The sequence below is a fragment of the Malaclemys terrapin genome, chromosome 1 (genome assembly GCF_027887155.1).
Source record: "Malaclemys terrapin pileata isolate rMalTer1 chromosome 1, rMalTer1.hap1, whole genome shotgun sequence".
NCBI classification, from domain to species: domain Eukaryota; kingdom Metazoa; phylum Chordata; order Testudines; family Emydidae; genus Malaclemys; species Malaclemys terrapin.
This window is the reverse complement of record NC_071505.1, coordinates 352,386,113-352,406,554: the sequence shown is the minus strand read 5'-3', so window position 1 is coordinate 352,406,554 and position 20,442 is coordinate 352,386,113. Positions and strand designations below refer to the sequence as shown.

General features: G+C 45.7%; 2 protein-coding genes across 2 annotated transcripts; both read right to left on the bottom strand.

Moving 5' to 3' along the window:
• Positions 1 to 8,909: 8,909 nt before the first annotated feature.
• Positions 8,910 to 9,855, bottom strand: LOC128833324 (olfactory receptor 52R1-like). The gene is given in 3 exon segments (XM_054021243.1): positions 8,910 to 9,229; positions 9,232 to 9,492; positions 9,495 to 9,855. Coding segments are annotated over 3 exon segments (942 nt in total).
• Positions 9,856 to 13,742: 3,887 nt separating this feature from the next.
• Positions 13,743 to 14,741, bottom strand: LOC128833308 (olfactory receptor 52E4-like). Its single transcript, XM_054021242.1, has one exon. The coding sequence runs from the start codon at positions 14,739 to 14,741 to the stop codon at positions 13,743 to 13,745; it is 999 nt and encodes a 332-aa protein (XP_053877217.1).
• Positions 14,742 to 20,442: the final 5,701 nt, after the last annotated feature.

Genomic DNA, 20,442 nt, shown 5'->3' with positions numbered 1-20,442 from the left:
GAACATGCGTTTTTAAGCACTGAAATAAGACTGAATGAATTATCCTGACAAGGGCCACAGGGGTTCCATGTGCACCTGTATTAAAGTTACTAACACTCTGTAGCTGGCCAGCATGGTCTGACTTTCATCTTTAACTAAAGGCAAAGAGGAGAGCCAGGCCCTGATTTACCCTGATTACTGTGTTGATTATGTATGATCATTATTTGTGTTGTGGAAGCCTCCAGAGGCCCAGGTCCTGTTCAGGGTCCCTTGTGCTGGGCCTGTTGCAAACACAGAAGGAGAAACAGCTCCTGCCCCAAGGAGCTTAGAAATCAAATTCAGAGAAGACACAGCTACTGTGTGCAACAATCACAAATTGGGTGGAAGGGAGAGGTGGAGGTGGAACAGCACTAAGAATGGGTGGTTACACAGGCTGCTGGGTGGGTATGAGACAGCGGAAATGCACAGCCCTGCCCTGGCAGTTAGAAGTACATCTTGAGCCTTTAAGATCAGGACACGTGTTTGGGAATCAAGGCTGGGGCTAGAGAGAACTGGCCAGGTGAGTAGCAGCTGCAGCAGACAGACGGCTGGGAGCACTGGGCTTTCCCTCACCTTGTGTAACTCTGCTTTACTTGCATATGTCAAGGCTGGATCCCCACTTTGAACTTTAGGGTACAAATGTAGGGGCCTGCATGAAAACTTCTAAGCTTAACTACCAGCTTAGCTCTGATTCGGCTGCCACCATTTCAATGGATTCCATTCCTGGGAAATCTTGAAAAACCTTCACCAAATCCCTGGTGAATACAAATCCAAACCCCTTGGATCTTAAAACAAGGAGAAATTAACCATTCCCCTCCTTCCTCCCACCAACTCCTGGTGAATCAAGATCCAAACCCCTTGGATCTTAAAACAAGGAGAAATTAACCATTCCCCTCCTTCCTCTCACCAACTCCTGGTGAATCAAGATCCAAACCCCTTGGATCTTAAAACAAGGAAAAATCAACCAGGTTCTTAAAAAGAAGACTTTTAATTAAAGAAAAAGGTAAAAATCATCTCTGTAAAATCAGTATGGAAATTAACCTTACAGGGTAATCAAACTTAAAGAGCTCAGAGGACTGCCCTCTAGTCTCAGGTTCAAAGTACAGCAAACAAAGATAAACACTCTAGTAAAAGGTACATTTACAAGTTGAGAAAAACAAAGGAAAACTAACACGCCTTGCCTGGCTATTTACTTACAAGTTTAAAATAGGAGAGACTTGTTTAGAAAGATGTGCAGAACCTGGATTGATGTCTGGTCCCTCTCAGTCCCGAGAACGAACACACTCCCAAACAAAGAACACAAAACAAAAGCCTTCCCCCTCCCAAGATTTGAAAGTATCTTGTCCCCTTATTGGTCCTTTAGCTCAGATGCCAGCCAGGTTACCTGAGCTTCTTAACCCTTTACAGAGAAAAGGATTTTGGAGTCTCTGGCCAGGAGGGGTTTTATAGTACTGTACACAGGACAGCTGTTACCCTTCCCTTTATAGTTATGACACGCCCCCCAAATCACAGATAGTGTTGGACGTTCGGTTCCACACTGGCTGTGATTTCTTCCTGGAGTTCTGTGTCAATGGAGTGGTATGCCCGTTCGGTCCATCCTGGAGTGGCTGAGAAAATTGGTGCAAAGCTTGTGCACAGCTCCTTGATCTGCTGTCGCTGCAGACGTCCAAGGGTCGTGGAGAGGTTCACCTCTTCCACGCCACCATCCTTTTTTCCTTCGTAGTAGACACCTTCAGACCACTCCGCGTCATCTGTTTCCTGGGCTGTAAACTGGCAAATGTTTAATTCTCTGGAATAAAAGGGCTTAAGAGAATTAACATGGTATACCTTAGGCTTTATGTTGGAGGTGGGGGAGGCTATGAGATAGTTAACAGCTCCTCGGCGCTCCTGGACCGTGAATGGTCCTTCCCACGACGCTTCCATTTTATGGGCCTGGAGCGCCTTTAAGACCATGACTTGGTCTCCTACTTTGAAGGACCGTTCTCTGGAATGTTTATCATACCAGGCCTTTTGCTCTTCCTGAGCATCCTTTAGGTTTTCTTTAGCAAGGGCTAAAGAATGTCGGAGGGTGTTTTGTAGGTTGCTTACAAAGTCTAGAATGTTAGTTCCTGGAGAAGGCGTAAACCCCTCCCATTGCTGCTTCACCAACTGTAATGGCCCCTTAACCTCACGGCCATACACAAGTTCAAATGGTGAAAACCCTAAACTGGGATGTGGTACAGCCCTGTAGGCAAAAAGCAACTGCTGCAACACGAGGTCCCAATCATTGGAGTGTTCATTTACAAATTTACGTATCATGGCCCCCAAAGTTCCATTAAACCTCTCCACCAGGCCATTGGTTTCATGGTGGTAAGGGGTGGCAACCAAGTGATTCACCCCATGAGCTTCCCACAAGTTTTCCATGGTCCCTGCCAGGAAATTAGTTCCTGAATCTGTAAGGATGTCGGAGGGCCAACCTACCCTGGCAAAAATATCTGTTAATGCCTGGCACACACTTTTAGCCCTGGTGTTGCTTAAGGGTACTGCTTCCGGCCATCGGGTAGCAAAATCCATGAAAGTCAGTACGTACTGCTTTCCTCTGGGTGTCTTCTTTGGGAAAGGACCCAGAATATCCACAGCTACGCGCTGAAATGGGACCTCAATTATGGGTAGTGGCTGGAGAGGGGCTTTAACCTGGTCTTGGGGCTTTCCCACTCGTTGGCACACCTCACAAGACCGGACATATTTAGCAACGTCCTTGCCCATTCCCTCCCAGGGGAAGGACTTCCCCAACCGGTCTTTGGTTCTGTTCACCCCAGAATGGCCACTGGGATGATCATGGGCTAAGCTCAAGAGCTTTACCCGATACTTAGTGGGAACTACCAACTGTCTTTGAGGATGCCAGTCTTCCTGGTGCCCACCAGAAAGAGTCTCCTTGTATAAAAGTCCTTGTTCTACAACAAACCGGGATCGGTTAGAAGAGCTGAGAGGCGGTGGGGTGTTCCACGCCGCCGCCCAAGCTTTCTGAAGGCTGTCATCTGCTTCCTGCTCGGCCTGGAACTGTTCCCTTGATGCTGAAGACATCAGTTCCTCCTTGGACTGTGGACTGGTGCTTGGTCCCTCTGGAAGCGATGCAGGTGCTGGGGCTGTTTCCATTGACTGTGAACCGCTGTCCGCTGGTGCACTATGTGGTATTTCAGGCTCTGGCTGAGCCTTTTGGGTAGGGTTATCTGCTGCTTCTGCCAGTTCAGGCTCGCTGGTGCCCTCTGGCGTTGGAGTTGTAGACGGGTTTGAAAGGGCTGGACTCAGAGCTGGCAATGGTTCTGGTGCTGGTTGCGTTGCCAGTTCCGGTTCTGGGACTGGCTTTCGCTGGGTCTCTGGGATTGGATCCACTACGGCTGTTGCAGTCGGTGGCAGGGGATCCAGTTCCACCACCTTTGTCTGGGTCTCCGGTAACACAGACGGAGCCCTGGTGGACGGCTCAGGAACAGGGATGGGGGTGAAAGCTTGCTTAGCCTGGCTGCGGGTGACTATTCCCACCCTCTTGGCTAGCTTCACATGGTTGGCCAAATCTTCCCCCAGCAGCATGGGAATGGGATAATTGTCATAGATTGCAAAAGTCCACATTCCTAACCAGCCCTTGTACTGGACATGCAACATGGCTGTAGGCAAGGTTACAGACTGTGACACGAAGGGTTGAATTGTCACTGTAGCCTCTGGGTTGATGAGTTTGGGGTCCACTAGGAATTGGTGGATAGTTGACACTTGAGCCCCAGTGTCCCTCCAAGCGGTAACCTTCTTTCCGCCCACTCTCAAGGTTTCCCTTCGCTCCGAGGGTATGAGAGAGGCATCTGGGTTTGGGGATCTTTGGTGTGATTGGGGTGTAATGAACTGTAATCGGTTGGGGTTCTTGGGGCAGTGAGCCCTTATATGTCCCAGTTCATTACATTTAAAACATCGCCCTGCTAAGGTATCACCGGGACGAGGTTGGTTGGTGGAGACTGGTGTGGTGGGGTGAGAAGGCGTCTGGAGTTTCCCTTGGGATGTGGGTGGGGCCTTGGGTTGTCCCCGGTGGTAAGGTTTTGTTTCGGCTTGCCCCTTCTGATATTCGGTCCAACTGCTACTAGTTTTTTTCTTTTCTGCCACCTCCACCCATGGGGCTCCAATCTCCCCCACCTCAGTTACAGTTTTGGGCTTCCTATCTAGGATGTACCTTTCTATTTCCTCAGGAACACCCTCTAAAAACTGCTCCATTTTTACTAGGGAAAGCAGATCTTCCAGAGATTGAACATTTGCTCCTGATACCCAGGCATCACAATTTTTGTCAATGTGGTAGGCATGCCGGGTAAATGACACATCGGGTTTCCATTTTAGGGCTCTGAACCGCCGACGGGCATGCTCGGGTGTTAGCCCGATTCTGAGTCTGGCCTTGTTTTTAAAAAGTTCATAACTGTTCATGTGTTCCTTAGGCATTTCAGCCGCCACCTCTGCTAAGGGTCCACTGAGCTGCGGCCTCAGCTCTACCATGTACTGGTCTGCAGCGATGCTGTATCCAAGGCAGGCCCTTTCAAAATTTTCTAAGAAGGCCTCAGTATCATCGCCTGCCTTGTAGGTGGGGAATTTTCTGGGATGGGAAGTGGTACCTGGAGGGGGGTTGTTAGCATTGGCTGGTGCATCCTGCTTAGCCTTTGCTACTTCCAGTTCATGCTTCCTTTCTTTTTCTCTCTCCTCCATCTCTTTCTCTTTCAGCTCCATCTCTTTTTCTTTCAGCTCCATAGTTCTCTTGTGAGCCTCCTCTTTGGCTTTTTCCAGCTCCATCTCTCTTTCATGGGCCTCCTTTTTGGCTTTTTCTTCTCTTGCTCTCTGGTCTGTCTCGAGTTTTGTTAATTGAAGCAGTCTCTGATGTTTTCTTTCATTTTCTTCTGCTTCTAGTTTAGCCAGTTCTATTTTTTTAGCTACTTCTTTGGTAGTCATTTTCCTGTTTTCTTGTGCTGGGTCACCCCCTCTGCAGTTGACTGAAACTGGGAAGCTCTCAGCTCTGGCTGCTGCTGAGTTAACAGAGACTTTCTAACTAGCTACTCCCGAGGATGTAAAAAGAAAAAAAAAACAATTCAGCTTGTAAATTCCCTTTAGCTTTGTTTGCCCATTTGAACACTTCTCTTAACAAAAAAAAAAAAAAAAAAATAATGGAGATATCCCATCTCCTAGAACTGGAAGGGACCTTGAAAGGTCATCAAGTCCAGCCCCCTGCCTTCACTAGCAGGACCAAGTACTGATTTTGCCCCAGATTCCCAAGTGGCCCCCTCAAGGATTGAACTCACAACCCTGGGTTTAGCAGGCCAATGCTCAAACCACTGAGCTATCCCTCCCCCCCCTTTAACAAAGGACCTGTTAAAAAAACTTAACACCTCTGCCTTCAGGCAAGGAGAGATAAGATATGCATCTATCTACTTCCAGCTCGGCTTTCCAAGCAGCTAGAAGGAAAAAAAAATCTCACTGGCTTTTGGGTTTAAAATGATCCCACCGCTCTACCACCATGTCAAGGCTGGATCCCCACTTTGAACTTTAGGGTACAAATGTAGGGGCCTGCATGAAAACTTCTAAGCTTAACTACCAGCTTAGCTCTGGTTCGGCTGCCACCATTTCAATGGATTCCATTCCTGGGAAACCTTGAAAAACCTTCACCAAATCCCTGGTGAATACATATCCAAACCCCTTGGATCTTAAAACAAGGAGAAATTAACCATTCCCCTCCTTCCTCCCACCAACTCCTGGTGAATCAAGATCCAAACCCCTTGGATCTTAAAACAAGGAGAAATTAACCATTCCCCCTCCTTCCTCTCACCAACTCCTGGTGAATCAAGATCCAAACCCCTTGGATCTTAAAACAAGGAAAAATCAATCAGGTTCTTAAAAAGAAGACTTTTAATTAAAGAAAAAGGTAAAAATCATCTCTGTAAAATCAGTATGGAAATTAACCTTACAGGGTAATCCAACTTAAAGAGCTCAGAGGACTCCCCTCTAGTCTCAGGTTCAAAGTACAGCAAACAAAGATAAACACTCTAGTAAAAGGTACATTTACAAGTTGAGAAAACAAAGGAAAACTAACACGCCTTGCCTGGCTATTTACTTACAAGTTTGAAATAGGAGAGACTTGTTTAGAAAGATGTGCAGAACCTGGATTGATGTCTGGTCCCTCTCAGTCCCGAGAACGAACACACTCCCAAACAAAGAACACAAAACAAAAGCCTTCCCCACCCAAGATTTGAAAGTATCTTGTCCCCTTATTGGTCCTTTGGGTCAGGTGTCAGCCAGGTTACCTGAGCTTCTTAACCCTTTACAGGGAAAAGGATTTTGGAGTCTCTGGCCAGGAGGGGTTTTATAGTACTGTACACAGGACAGCTGTTACCCTTCCCTTTATAGTTATGACAGCATATAAACAGTATAATCATACTGGACAAATCATAACTTTCCCATTGACACCTGACAGGACATACTTTGTACAACATTTGTTGCAATTGTACAACAGTGGTAGCAAGAATGATAAAACTGGTCATTATTGAATCATACAGCATCACACCATGTTCTCGCCCCACTATGGGGCGAGAACTGTTAGCCACTTAAGGAAGGAGCATTACCCAGTCTCGAGCAGGGCAAATAGCTGTGATATTAGAGCCATTGGAGGATAGGAAAAGCAGATAAAATGTTGCTTTACTGCAGGGACCCTGCTCCTTATACAAAGACAAGAGGAAAGAGTCCTTTAAAAGTGAAGTAGACTGTTTCCTCCAACATAGCCAGCCTGCGTCCTTGGCTTTGAACCTTAACTTCTGTTTGACTAAAGCATCTTTCAAAAATGCATCCAGGGCTAGATTTACAAAGCACCTTAGGAAAATACTGAATTCTGTGTTAATGCCTTTCTCAAAACCCAGCTCATCAGCTTTCTGACCCTGTAGGAGCCTAAGATTCCACCAGTAGCCTTCACCAAGCAACCTGAGTACTGACGCTGCCCCACAGCTAACGAGCTGCTCAGAGACTTCACTCAGGCCTCAATTCTGGATGGGTTCTGCAATGTCCCCAGCAAGCCTGATCCCTTAGGCATACTCAGATCATACGTCCTGGGTTGGGCCTTGCAGTTCGGGAATGTGTGTACATACAAGTGTGTCTGTGTGCATGTCTTCTTGTGTGTACGTGTTTGTGTATGTGCACCTTTGTGTGTCTGCACTCACATGCATCTCTCTGTGTGTGGGCATGTGGGTATGTGTGTATTTATGTGCACATGTGTCTATGTATTTGCACCCGCAGAATATCCCATAGACCAGTGGCTTAGCGCCCTCACTTGGCATGGGGATGATTCAAATCCCTAATCGCCTAAAAGTTTATTTGTACGAAGTGGAAGAGCTCCAAATGGAGATACTGTGTGCCCCATGTGAAATTCTCATTTGCCTGCTGCTCAGGGCGTTCACGTGGGATGTGGGAGACGTTTGTTTACGTCCCTACTCCAAGTACGGTAGAGCAGAGATTTTGGATCTGGGTCTCCCACATCTCTCTCGGGTCTCCCACAAGAAAGCACTGACCTGTTCTAGGCATCTCACTCTAGGAGAGGGCTCACAGATGACAGTCCCATGTAGAAATAGTCTCCTCTCATCTGCCGGACTCCTGGAGACACACATCAGTTGGAGTTAGGTCTTAAGGACCTTAGTGAACCATGAGAAAAAAAACCACTGGACAATGATTGCCTATGGACATCTCCTTGCTGAGATCCATCAGTTAGCCAGTTCTCATTCCATCTAATGAGGGCTTAAACTGCAGCAAGGGAGGTTTAGGTTGCACATTAGGAAAAAGTTCCTAACTGACAGGGTGGTTAAACACTGGAATAAATTTCCTAAGGAGATTGTGGAATCTCCATCTCTGCAGATATTTAAGAGTAGGTTAGATAAATGTCTATCAGAGATGGTATAGACAGTATTTGGTCCTGCCATGAGGGCGGGGGACTGGGCTCGATGACCTCTCAAGGTCCCTTCCAGCCCTAGAATCTATGAATCTTTAATGGCACTGTCTAGTGCTAGCTTGTTAATCTGAATGTCATGTTGAACTAGGTCACAACTTGCAATGGTCTAAATGTGAACACATTAGAGAGAGTCGCGCAGAGGGCAATGAAAATGATTAGGGGGCTGGGGCCCACGACTTAAGAGGAGAGGCGGAGGGAACTGGGGTTATTTAGTCTGCAGAAGAGAAGAGTGAGGAGGGATTTGATAGCAGCATTCAGATATCTGAAGGGGGGTTCCAAAGAGAATGGAGTTAAAGGTGGAGGATCTGTGTAAACGACAGGAAGGGAATGGGCGGTACTAGCACACAACCACACAGCACCAGAGCCAGGCTAATCTTGGCCACCACATGTTTATATAAGAGCTTAATAGATTTATTTACTTTTTTTTTTCTTTTATATAGGAATTAGAAACACTACTCCTGTCAGCTAATTGCCAAGTTATCTGCCAAGACACAAGAGTTTGCAAGTACATAAGTACCATCGGGATCACAGTAAAGTTGCCTCCCCACACCCTAAAAAATCTGAACTGAAGTCCCTGCAGCAAGGTATGATGAGGTAGAGACTATTCAGCAACAGATGGGGGGGGGAGAGAAGAGTGAGCGCCCCACAGGAATAGATGGGGCACTGGGCGGGTCCTCAAAGTCCAGGTAACAGCAATTAGAACTGTGGCCACCCTATCAGTTAATGAATTGTACGCAGACCAATTTCCCTGTTTGTCAGTCCGACACAGAATAGTGTGGTCAGGAAAGGATTTCATATCACTTGTACTGTCCAGTTAATGATTCAGGGAAGGGAGCCAGGCAACATGTGTCCAGCCACCACTGTATGGAGCTCAGTCTGAGAGCCAGAGCACCAGGAGAAAACTTTAGGTCCTTTTATGAGGAAAGAGACGGAGCAGCCTGTCCCGGATCTGTCTGGTTCTCATTCCGTAGATGATGGGGTTTAGCATGGGGGGCACCAGGAGGTATATGTTGGCCATGAGAACATGGAAACGGAGGGCCACATTGTGGCCAAACAGCTGCGTGAGGAAGGAGAATAGACCGGGGATGTAATAGGCTAAGATGACACAGAGGTGGGAGCCGCAGGTCCCAAAAGTCTTAAGCCGCGTTTCCTTTGTGGAGAGGCTGAAGATGGCCCTGAGGATCTGGGTGTAGGACACAGCGATAAAAAGCATATCAAGACCAGTCCAAAGAATACCACAAAGAGGCCGTAGTAACTACTGACGCAGGTATCGTTGCAGGCCAGCTTCACCACAGCTATGTGCTCACAGTACGTGTGGGGAATGATATTGATTCTGCAATATGGCCAGCGCCTCGCCAGCAAGGGAGTGGGCAGTACGAGCACACAACCACGCAGCACCACGGCCAGGCTGATCTTGGCCACCACATGGTTTGTGAGGATGGTGGAATGTCTCAGAGGATCGCAGATGGCCACGTAACGATCCAAGCCATGGCCACAAAGATCCCAGACTCCATCGCTGAGAAGCAGTGAATGAAGTACATCTGGGTGAGGCAGGCACTGAAATCGATCTCCCTGGAATTGAACCAGAAGATGCTCAGCGTTTTGGGCAGGGTGGATGTAGACAGGACCAGGTCAGAGAAAGCCAGCATGCAGAGGAAATAGTACATGGGCTCATGGAGGCTGGGTTCTATCTTCACAATGAACAGGATGGTGAAGTTCCCCAAGATGGCTATGGCATACATGGTGCAGAAGGCGATGGAGATCCAGACGTGGGCTATCTCCAGGCCAGGAATGCCCAGCAGGATGAAGGTGGAGGGGTTGGTGAAGTCGGTTGTGTTGGAATCTGACATGGAGTAGGGGAGAAGGTGTCCAACTCTGAGGCAGAACCGTGTCTCCTGCATATACCATACATTCCCCTGACTTCCTGTATGTGCCCAAGCTCTAGGGTGATGGTCGTAGTACAAATTCCTGCATGGAGAGACAATATTAATATGAGACACTACATAAACTCCTGGAGGTGTTCTCATGGGTGAAGCAGATTTGTCGCTCTTCACACACTGTTAAATGGTGTTTTCATAATTCAGGGAAATGAATTATGAACAACTGACCTTACTAATGCCTATTCTATATATTATGTTGCTCCATGCATCAATAATTCCTACACATTGTGGTGTGGGTAACTTTAATAGGCATTAGCAGGAAATGCAATTGAACCCAGGCTAGAGGGTCTATGTTGTAGGGATTTTCCCATTCCCCGGGTTGCTCAAAATCTGAGATTGAAAAAGGTCCAAATGTTTGCCAAGAAATATGCCAAGAGAAACATCCCAACTGCTACAAACCACAGGGAAAAGACCCTGTGAATCCTTGATAGCAGCTCCATAGAAACACTTGCTTATTCACAACAAGGACAATGTTCAGGTGTCAAAGGAATGAGGTGGAGAATGGGCTGCTCTGGACACCCACTGACTTTTGGTCACCCAGTCTATATAAAGAACATAACAAATAAAATGGGGGGGTTCCGTGACAGGGTATGAGAATGGGGAGGTTGCCATATGTGGACATAATAAAAAGTCAGGGACTATTTAATGTAGAGAAGAGACAAAGAAGGGAAAATATGATCGATGAGAGAAAAATAAAGAATGGAACTGATTATATTAAAATGGAGAAACAGAGAACAGTTCCCAAACAGCGATATCTATTGGCACTTATTACTACAAATGAGCTAATTCCCCAAAGCTGGGACAAATTATCAGCTAAACTGATTGGGAGGAAAAAATACAGACAGGAAAATGAGAATATTAATTGGGAGTTCTTTAAGAAGTGTTCATTAGATAGCTAACAATCCTCGATTCCACAGTCAAAAAGTGCCCAACTTTGGCTAGAAACCCAGTTCAGTGGCAAATTGAAGGCAGCAATAACAGGGTGGAAAGCAATATAGAACTAATGGGATAAAGGGAAAATAGATGGCAAGCAATACGTATTGAAAGGTCTGAAAATTAATTAGGGGCATAAAAACCATCAAGGAAAAATAAAGAGAAATCCTAGAAAAGGTTTAAGCCAATTCCTAGTGGCCGAAAAGAAGCTCGTTAAAGTTGCAGAAAAGGCAGATGTATTCACAATATAGTTTTGTTCTGCATTTGGAAAGAAGTGTTATGATGTACACATATCACATGAGGTGATGAAATACTTTCCAGTCTATTAGCAGTCAAGGAAGCTGTTAAAGAGCATGTATAATGGAACCTTAGAGTAAGTAAGATAGTTCAGTGGTTTAAGTGCTAGCCTGCTAAACCCAGGGTTGTAAGTTCAATCCTTGAGGTGGCCACTCTTGGGATCTGGGGCAAAAACAGTACTTGGTCCAGCTAAAGAAGGCAGAGGGCTGGGCTCAATGACAGTTCAGGGTCCCTTCTAGTTCTATGAGATAGGTATGTCTACATATATTTAAAAAAAAAATCCCACCTGAGCAGCAGGCAAATGAGAATTTCAGTTGTGTACAGTATCTCTGGCTGGAGTCGTCCCATTTTGAATAAATAAATTTTTAGTGCAACATTTTGGGTCTGGGCAGGTTGAAAGGAACACAAGAAATTCAGTGCTGAATGATGCTTGCTACTCAATGACACCGATAGCAAATTAACCGACGCCCTGTTATTCTTTGTGGACTCCTACTGCTAAGGAGAGAGAAGGGGCCCAGGCTGAGTTGGGAGTGGAGCGGTGCCGACCAGAGCCAGAGGGGCCAGGGGATCAGCCCAGGGAGGAGAGCTGTGTAATCAGGACGGCCAAAGAAAACTTGGCATTTCAGCCAGCAAGGGATGTGTAGGGTAACAAGAAGGGTTTCTACAGGTACGTTAGCGATAATAACGTGGTCAGGGAAAGTGTGGGACCATTACTGAATGGGGGAGGCAACCTAGTGACAGATGATGTGGAAAAAGGTGAAGTACTCAATGTTTTTTTCCTTCAATCTTCACAGACAAGGTCTTCTCCCAGACTTCTACCCTTGGCAACACAAAAGGGAAGCCAGGCCTGACTAACCTGATTGTCTTCTATGCTGAGATAACTGGAGCTGCGGATATGGGGAAAGTGGTCCTTATGTGTCCTTAAGTAACTTGCCACAAAATGTCAAACATGTTTATATAAGCACTGACCCCCCCCACCTCATAAGGAAATTCTCATCTTTCATGTACGGAATATATATATATATACACATACATGCTTCTGTATTTTTCACTCCATGCATCCAATGAAGTGGGCTGTAGCTCACGAAAGCTTATGCCCAAATAAATGTGTTAGTCTCTAAGGTGCTACAAGGATTCCTCGTTGTTGTTGCTGATACAGACTAACACGGCTACCCTTGTGAAACCTGTCTTTACATGTTTCAATGCCTCACAGCGGCATCCGTTGCCCATATTTTTGCTGAGTGTGTTTCTTCCATTCTGAGAGCTAAGTGTCCTTGAAGGGCTATCAACACATAGCTGTCTGTCCTTAATGTAAATGCTATCTGAGGGGTGTTACCCAAAAATACAACACATGCATAAAATACAAGACCCTGGCAAATATTAATAACTTCAGATAGAAAGATGATAAATGTAAGGAAACAGGATAATCATATTTAGCAAATCATAACTTTTCCATTGACACCTGACAGGACATATTTTTATAACATTTGTTGCAATGGTATAACATTGGTAGCAACAATGATAGAACTGGTCATTATTCAATCATACAGCATCACACCATGTTTTCGTCCCACGACGGTGTGAGACCTGTTAGCCACCTAAGCAAGGGGCATTACCCAGGCTCTAGCAGGGCAAGTAGCTGGGACATTAGAGCCACTGGAGGACGGGAAGAGCAGATAAAAAAACTATTTTACTGAAGGGACCCTTCTCCTTATACCTAGACAGGAGGAAAGACATTTTTAAAAGTGTGAGGTGGACGTCCGGGAAGTAGACTGTTTCCTCCAACATAGCCAGCTAGTCCCCGTGAAGAAGGAGAAACCAGGAAACAACAGACCGGTCAGCCTCACCTGGAAAAATCATGGGGCAGGTCCTCAAGGAATCTATTTTGACTCACTTGGAGGGGAGGAATTTAATCAGGAACAGTCAACATGGATTCACAAAAGGCAAGTCATGCTTGACCAACCTGACTGTCTTCTATGATGAGATAACAGGGGCAATGGATATGGGGAAAGTGGTCCTGACTTGCCACAAGATGTCAAACATGTTTATATAAGAGCTTAGTAGATTTATTATTACTTTAATTTCTTTCTTCTATATAGGAATTAGAAACACTGCTCCTGTCAGCTAATTGCCAAGTTATCTGCCAAGGCACAAGAATTTTCAAGTGCCTAAGTACCATTGGAATCAAAGTAAAGTCCCCCCGACTCCCCGCTGCACGAAAATCTGAACTGCAGTCCCTGCTGCAAGGTATGGTGAGGTGGAGACAATCCAGCAACTGATGGAGGGAAGGGAGACGAGTGAGTAACCCACTGGAAGATATGGGGCACTGAGTGGGGCCTTAAAGTCCAGTTAACAGAAATTAGAACTGTGGACACCCTATGAGTTAATGAATTGTACACAGACCAATTTCCAAGTTTGTCAGTCTGACACAGAATAGTGTGGTCAGGAAAGGATTTAATGTCACTTTTACTGTACAAACAGAGATTCAGGGAAGGGAGTCAGACACCATGTCACCAGCCAACAATGTATGGAGCTCAGTCTGAGAGCCAGAGCACCAGGAGAAAACTTTAGGTCCCTTTATGAGGAAAGAGACGGAGCAGCCTGTCCCGGATCTGTTTGGTCCTCACTCCATAGATGATGGGGTTTAGCATGGGGGGCACCAGGAGGTACACATTGGCCATGAGAACTTGGAAATGCAGGGGCACATTGTGGCCAAACCGCTGCGTGAGGAAGGAGAAGAGAGCTGGGACATAAAAGGCTAAGATCACACAGAGGTGGGAGCCACAGGTCCCAAAAGTCTTAAGCCGGGTGTCCTTTGTAGGGAGGCTGAAGATGGCCCTGAGGATCTGGGTGTAGGACACAGTGATAAAAAGCACATCCAGACCAGTCACAAAGAATACCACAGAAAGGCTGTAGTAACTACTAACACGGATGTCAGCGCAGGCCAACTTCACCACAGCCATGTACTCGCAGTGCGTGTGAGGAATGACGTTGGTACTGCAATATGGCCAACGCCTCACCAGGAAGGGAGTGGGCAGTACGAGCACACAACCACGCAGCACCACGGCCAGGCCAATCATGGCCACCACATGGTTTGTCAGGGTGGTGGAATGTCTCAGGGGGTCACAGATGGCCACATAGCGATCCAAAGCCATGGCCACGAAGATCCCAGACTCCATTGCTAAAAAGCTATGAATGAAGTACATCTGGGTGAGGCAGGCACTGAAATCGATCTCCCTGGATTTGAACCAGAAGATGCTCAGTGTTTTGGGCAGGATGGATGTGGACAGGACCAGGTCGGAGACAGCCAGCATGCAGAGGAAATAGTACATGGGCCCATGGAGGCTCAGCTCCATCTTCACGACGAACAGGATGGTGAAGTTCCCCAAGACGGCTATGGCGTACATGGTGCAGAAGGGGATGGAGATCCAGACATGGGCAGCCTCCAGGCCAGGAACACCCAGAAGGATGAGGGTGGAGGGGTTGGTGAAGTCGGTTGTGTTGGAATCTGACATGGAGTAGGGGAGAAGGTGTCCAACTCTGAGGCAGAACGGTGTCTCCTGCATGTACCGTACATTCCTCTGACTTCCTGTATGTGCCCAGGGTCTCGGGTGATGGTCGCAGTAAAAATTCCTGGATGGAGAGACAATGTTAATATGAGACACTACATTCACTACTGGTGGTATTCTCATGGGTGAAGCAGATTTGTCACTCTTCACACATGCAACAAAAATTCTTACACATTGCGGTGTGGGGAAAATTAATAGGCATCAGCAGGAAATGCAATGAAACTCAGGCTATAGGGTATATGCTGTAGGGATTTTTCCATTCACCCAGTTTCTCAAAATCTGAGGGTGAAATAAATCCAAAATTACCTAGGGAGGTGGTGGAATCTCCTTCCTTAGAGGGTTTTAAGATCAGACTTGGCAGTGCCCTGGCAGGGATGATTTAGCTGGGATTAGGTCCTGCTTTGAGCAGAGGGTTGGACTAGATGACCTCCTGAGGTCCCTTCCAACCCTGATATTCTATGATTCGATGAACTGCTACACACCACGGGGCGGGGGAGGGAGCGGAAACACAGTGCATCATTGCTAGCAGCTCCATGGAAACACCTGCTCATTCACAGCAGTGACTAAAACAAAGATAATGTTCAGATGTCAAAGGAATACGGTGGAGAATAGCCTGCTCTGGACACACGCTCAGTTTTGGTCACCCAGGCGCTATAAAGAACATAGCAAATAAAAAGGGGGTTTCCAAGACAGGCTATGAGAATGGGGGAGGTTGCCATATGTGGACAGAATGAAAAGTCTGGGACTCTTAAATTTAGAGAAGAGACAAAGAAGGGAGCATATGATAGATGAGAGAAAAATAAAGAATGGAACTGATCACATTCCAATGGACAAACAGAGAACAGTTCCCAACCAGTAATATCTATTGACACTTAGTACTCCAAAGGGGCTAATTCCCCAAAGCTGCGGCAATTTATCAGCAAAACTGATTGGGAGGAAAAAATATAGACAGGGAAATGAGAATAGAAATTGGGAGTTCTTTAAGAAGAGTTCATTAGATAGCAAGAAATCCTCGATTCCAGAATCAAAAAGTGCCCAACTTTGGCTAGAAAGCCAGTTCAGTGGCAAAGTGAGGCAGCAATAATGGTGGGGAAAGCAATACAGAACTAATGGGATAAAGGGAAAATAGATGGCAAGCAATACATATTGGAAGTTATGAAAATTGATAAGGGACATAAAAAATATCAGAAAAAAATCAAAAGAAATCCTAGAAAAGGTTTAGGCCAATTCCTAGTGGATGAAAAGAAACTTGTTAAAGTTGCAGAAAAGGCAGATGTATTCACAGTATAGTTTTGTTCTGCTTTTGGAAAGCAGTGTTATGATGTACACATATCACATGAGATGATGAAATACTTTCCAGTCCATTAGCAGTCAAGGAAGGTGTTAAAGAGCATGTATAATGGAACCGTAGACTTAGAAAATCTGGAGTTACGAACTGACCAATCAAGCACACATCTCATTCGGAAGTAGAAGCACACAATCAGGCAGCAGCAGAGACCAAAAAATAGAAAAAGGTAAATACAAGACAGTTCTGTGTTAATTTTAAAGCATAAAAAAAGAAGGGAATGTTTAAAAAAAAAAAGATTTGACAAGTTTAGGAATCAATGGAAAAGCTGGTCTGGGATTAGTTAACAAAAAAGTCTAGGAATATAATTAATGCCAGTCAACAACCCGTCTTCTGAAATAAACCCAATTTCATCCTTTAATGACAATGCATTTGGTTGATCAAGGAAACTTCACAGATTCAATAGACTTTGATTTCTCTGAGGCATTTAATTTGGTGAGGGAAAACATTCAGATAAAAACGAACACTCTACAATATCAGTGAAGCACACCTACAATGGATTAAAAATGGGCAGATCTCAGACAGCAGCTGCCAATGGGCTGTTGTCACTGAATGGGGCTGTTTCTAGTGGGGTTCTGTGAGATCAGTTCTAGGCCCGATGCTATCGAATATTTCGATCAGTGATCTGGAAGGAAATAGACAATCACTGTAGATAAAATTTGCAGATGACCAAAGACTGGCAGGGCAGTTACAATGAGGCAGCCAGGTCAGGCATATCGATTGATCTGGAGCATTTTAATACAGCCAAAATAAAAGTTATCATCTCGGAACAGGGAATGCAGGCCCAACCCCCAGACTACGGGATTGTATCATGGAACAGAGGTGCCTTGAGTAGGGTTTTGGCGTCACTGTGGACGACCAACATATTGTGAGCTCTCAGTGCAATGCTGTGGTGAAAAGGGTGATGCGATCCTTGGATGCATAAATAGGAGACTGTTGGGTTGGAACACGGGGAGGATTATAGCTCTGCATATGGTATTGGTGCAAAACAACTGCGTCCAATTCTGGGGTTCACATTTTAAAAGGATGTTGAAAAATTGGGAGAGGGTGCAAAAAAGAGGCACAAAAAAGCTTTGAAGCTGGACAAAAAACCTGATAGTGAGAGACTTAAAGAGTTACACCTACTTACGTTATCAAAAAGACAATCAAGTGAGACGTTCATGAGAAGAACATTGTGAGTTATAATGGGCTCTTTAATCTAGTGGAGAACAGCAGAGCAAGACCCAGTGTCTGGAAGCTGAAGCCAGACAAATTCCAAGGGCAAATGATTAGCATTGAGGGTGATAATAGGAGAATAAATGCAAAAGAAACACTGAGGGTGATTAACCATTTGGACAGACTGCAAAAGGAAGTGGTGGATTCTCCAACTGCGCATGTCTCCAAATCCAGACTGGAGTCTTTTATAGAAGATCTGCTTGAGGGTTTGTCCACACTTAGAAGGCTAAAGCTACCGTAGGGCTTCAGTGTAGATACTACTTATAAGGACAGCCGGGGTTCTCCCGGCAGCGTAGTTAATCCACCTCCCTAAGAGGTGGTAGCTAGGTCGATAGAAGAATTTTATGTTGACCTCATGCTGTCTACACTGTGGTTAGATTGCTATAGGTTCATCTTTCAGGGTTGTGGATTTTTTTTCTTATTTCAAAAACCCCACAGAAATGAAGTTTTTGGATTCATTAACAGAGGCATAACATGAAATCATGGGAGCTGGTAGTATTTTTGAACTCAGGGCTGGCCAGGTGTCAGTTGGAGTATTGCGTCTATTTTGGGGCACCAATGTATAGAAAGAATGTAGAAAAACTGGAAAAGATCCAGAGGTGAGAGACAAAGCTGATCCAAGGTATGGAATAAAAACCATACAAAAAAAGGCTGAAGGAACTGGGTGTGTTTAGTTAGGAAAGAGGAGATTAAAGGGGGACATGACAGCCATCTTCAAACACTTGAAAGGGTGCCATAAAAGAGATGAGAAATGTTCTCCCTTGCCATATAGCACAAGATAAGAGGAAATGGGTTCAAACTACAGCACAGCAGAGTTAGAGGAAATCTCAGGAAAAACTTCCTAAGAATCAGAACAGGAGGACAATGGAACAGTCGCCTCGGGAGAACATGGAAGCTCCATCGCTGGAGGTTTTCCAAAGGAGGCTGGACAGTCATTTGTACTGAATGCAACAAATCCTGCTTCTTGGCAGGCAGTTAGTCTACATGACCCTTGTGGAGCCTTCTCACCCTGTGGCTCTGTGATTCTATGATGTAAAATCCTACTGTAGATGAGGGCTTAGTGAAACACAAGTTATGGAGCCCAATACATGGGCAACTAGGTGAAATTTGATGGCCTTGTGTTATACAGGAGGTCAGACTGGATGATCAAATGGGCCCTTCTGGCCTTGAACACTATGAATCTATCAATAAAGAAACTAGATGAAGCATTTACATTTACTCTGTCTCATAACACACGCAAAGGGAACATTCAATTACATTGATAGCCTGAATATGTCACACTGATAACAGAAAATGGTTTACATATTACCTATTTTGCCTGTGGAACTCCTTGCCACAGACATTATAGGAGCATAGTGCTTAGCTGAATGGGATTCGCAAATGGATTAGCCATTGAAAGTTTTGTGGGTGGCACCATGTTTAGTTAAGGGGGCTAACGCCTTCCATTAGAAGACCTCATTTTCAGTTGTGTATAAGTTTGTCAAATTCTAAGTGTTTGCACTGAAATTTACCGTACTGGGCATCTGCTTATGGCTGAATTGTTTTTTGTTTGTTTGTTTTTTTAAAGTTTCAGGCATAACAGTTTGACAATTTCTTGAATGAAGCTAGGAGAGAAGATGTCTTGTCCACCCTGACAATTTCTTATAACTGCCACAGTGAGGAGCCCTAGCACCTCCACCTTTTCCAGCAGATAAAAGTCAGGTAACAGCTCTCCTCTCCCCCCCCACCCCCGTTAACAGCCAGAGACCTCAGCAAGAGATGGGTACCTGTCAATTCTGAGGTGGAAGTGTCCTCCCTGGGAACCCCCCTCACGTAGCCGTTTCCCACACCTCTCTCACCCCAGCATCTACAGCAGCATCCAACGCTGAGAGTTGACACAGGGGTGTGCACCATTTATAATATAGCTCTGAGCAATCCCGGGGGGTTCACTCAACCTCTAGCAGAGAAGCATCATCTGGGTGTAAACAGGCTGGAGACAAGCCTGTCCGCACTTCTGTGCTAATTATCCAGCTTTAGGAGTAAATAAGGGATCTTCCCAAAGGGAGATGAGATCTCTTGGGCTCTGTGCTCACAGAGAAATTGGCTGCTCTGTGTATTTGTGTATATTTAAAATGTATAGTTAATTAGCAAGAAAACTCAGGATAATACGTAGATCTCTTTAGGGCCTGATACCCTGTAAATATCTAGGAGGGATGGGTAGATATTAGAAAGACAGATCTGGAGCATGGTGACTAAGGGGAGACATAAGTACTTTCTCCAGGCACACTGGACTGACTCCAAGGCATCAGAGATCTGTAATTCTCATCAGTAACTATCATCGTGCTGTGCAGCACCTTTCATTGAAGGATCTTGAAAACACTTCGCAAAGGGAAGTGATTATGAACATATCCCCATTATACAGATAAGTAAACTGAGACACAGCGTGACATGAATTTTCCAACATAACACAGGGATTGAGTGTCAGAATGAGAGACAGAACCCAAGAGACCTGACTGCCCTGCCTTAACCCCAATCTCTCTATTACCCCAAGGGGGAAATGGACTCCCACTCTTGCAGGGATGGTTCGTTGGTGGGATGCAGAGGAAAGGCTGGAAGAGGGAATCTGAGCCTTTGCCATCCTCTCAATGGAAATCTGAGGTTTTCAGGACTATCTGCAGTTTGGGAGCTCCCCGCTCCTGTGAGGTGTGAACTCTGGGACTCCACTTCCACTCCCACTCAGAAACCTGCCAACATATCACAGTTACTGGGGTCACTTCAGGGCAACAGACTCAGGAAAATGAACACCAACAGAATACTCCTGTGGATAGAGGGCAGCCAGGGGGCCTGACCTGGGGACAGAGGCCTGGCCCTCCCCTCACTGCTGCCCTGGAACAAGTGGGGGCCTGTAGGCAGGAAAGAGAGTGGATTAGTGTTTGCATTGGATTTGTTCTCTCCTTCTCAGTTCATTTCCTCCCAGTCTCTCCGAGGTGGAATTGAAATCGAATGTTCCAAGCTGAGTCAGACTTTCCAGGACTGCTGCAGCTGGAAGGCTCTTGTATTCCCACAGCTGAACTCTTTAATAGCAGGGCACATGTTTGGGGGAACAAAACAGGGGCTAGAGAGAACGGGCCAGTGAGTAGCAGCTGCACCAGACAGACG

Coding starts and splice junctions, on each gene's coding strand:
- LOC128833308 (XM_054021242.1), bottom strand. CDS start 14,741: ATGCAGGAGACACCGTTCTGCCTCAGAGTTGGACACCTTCTCCCCTAC.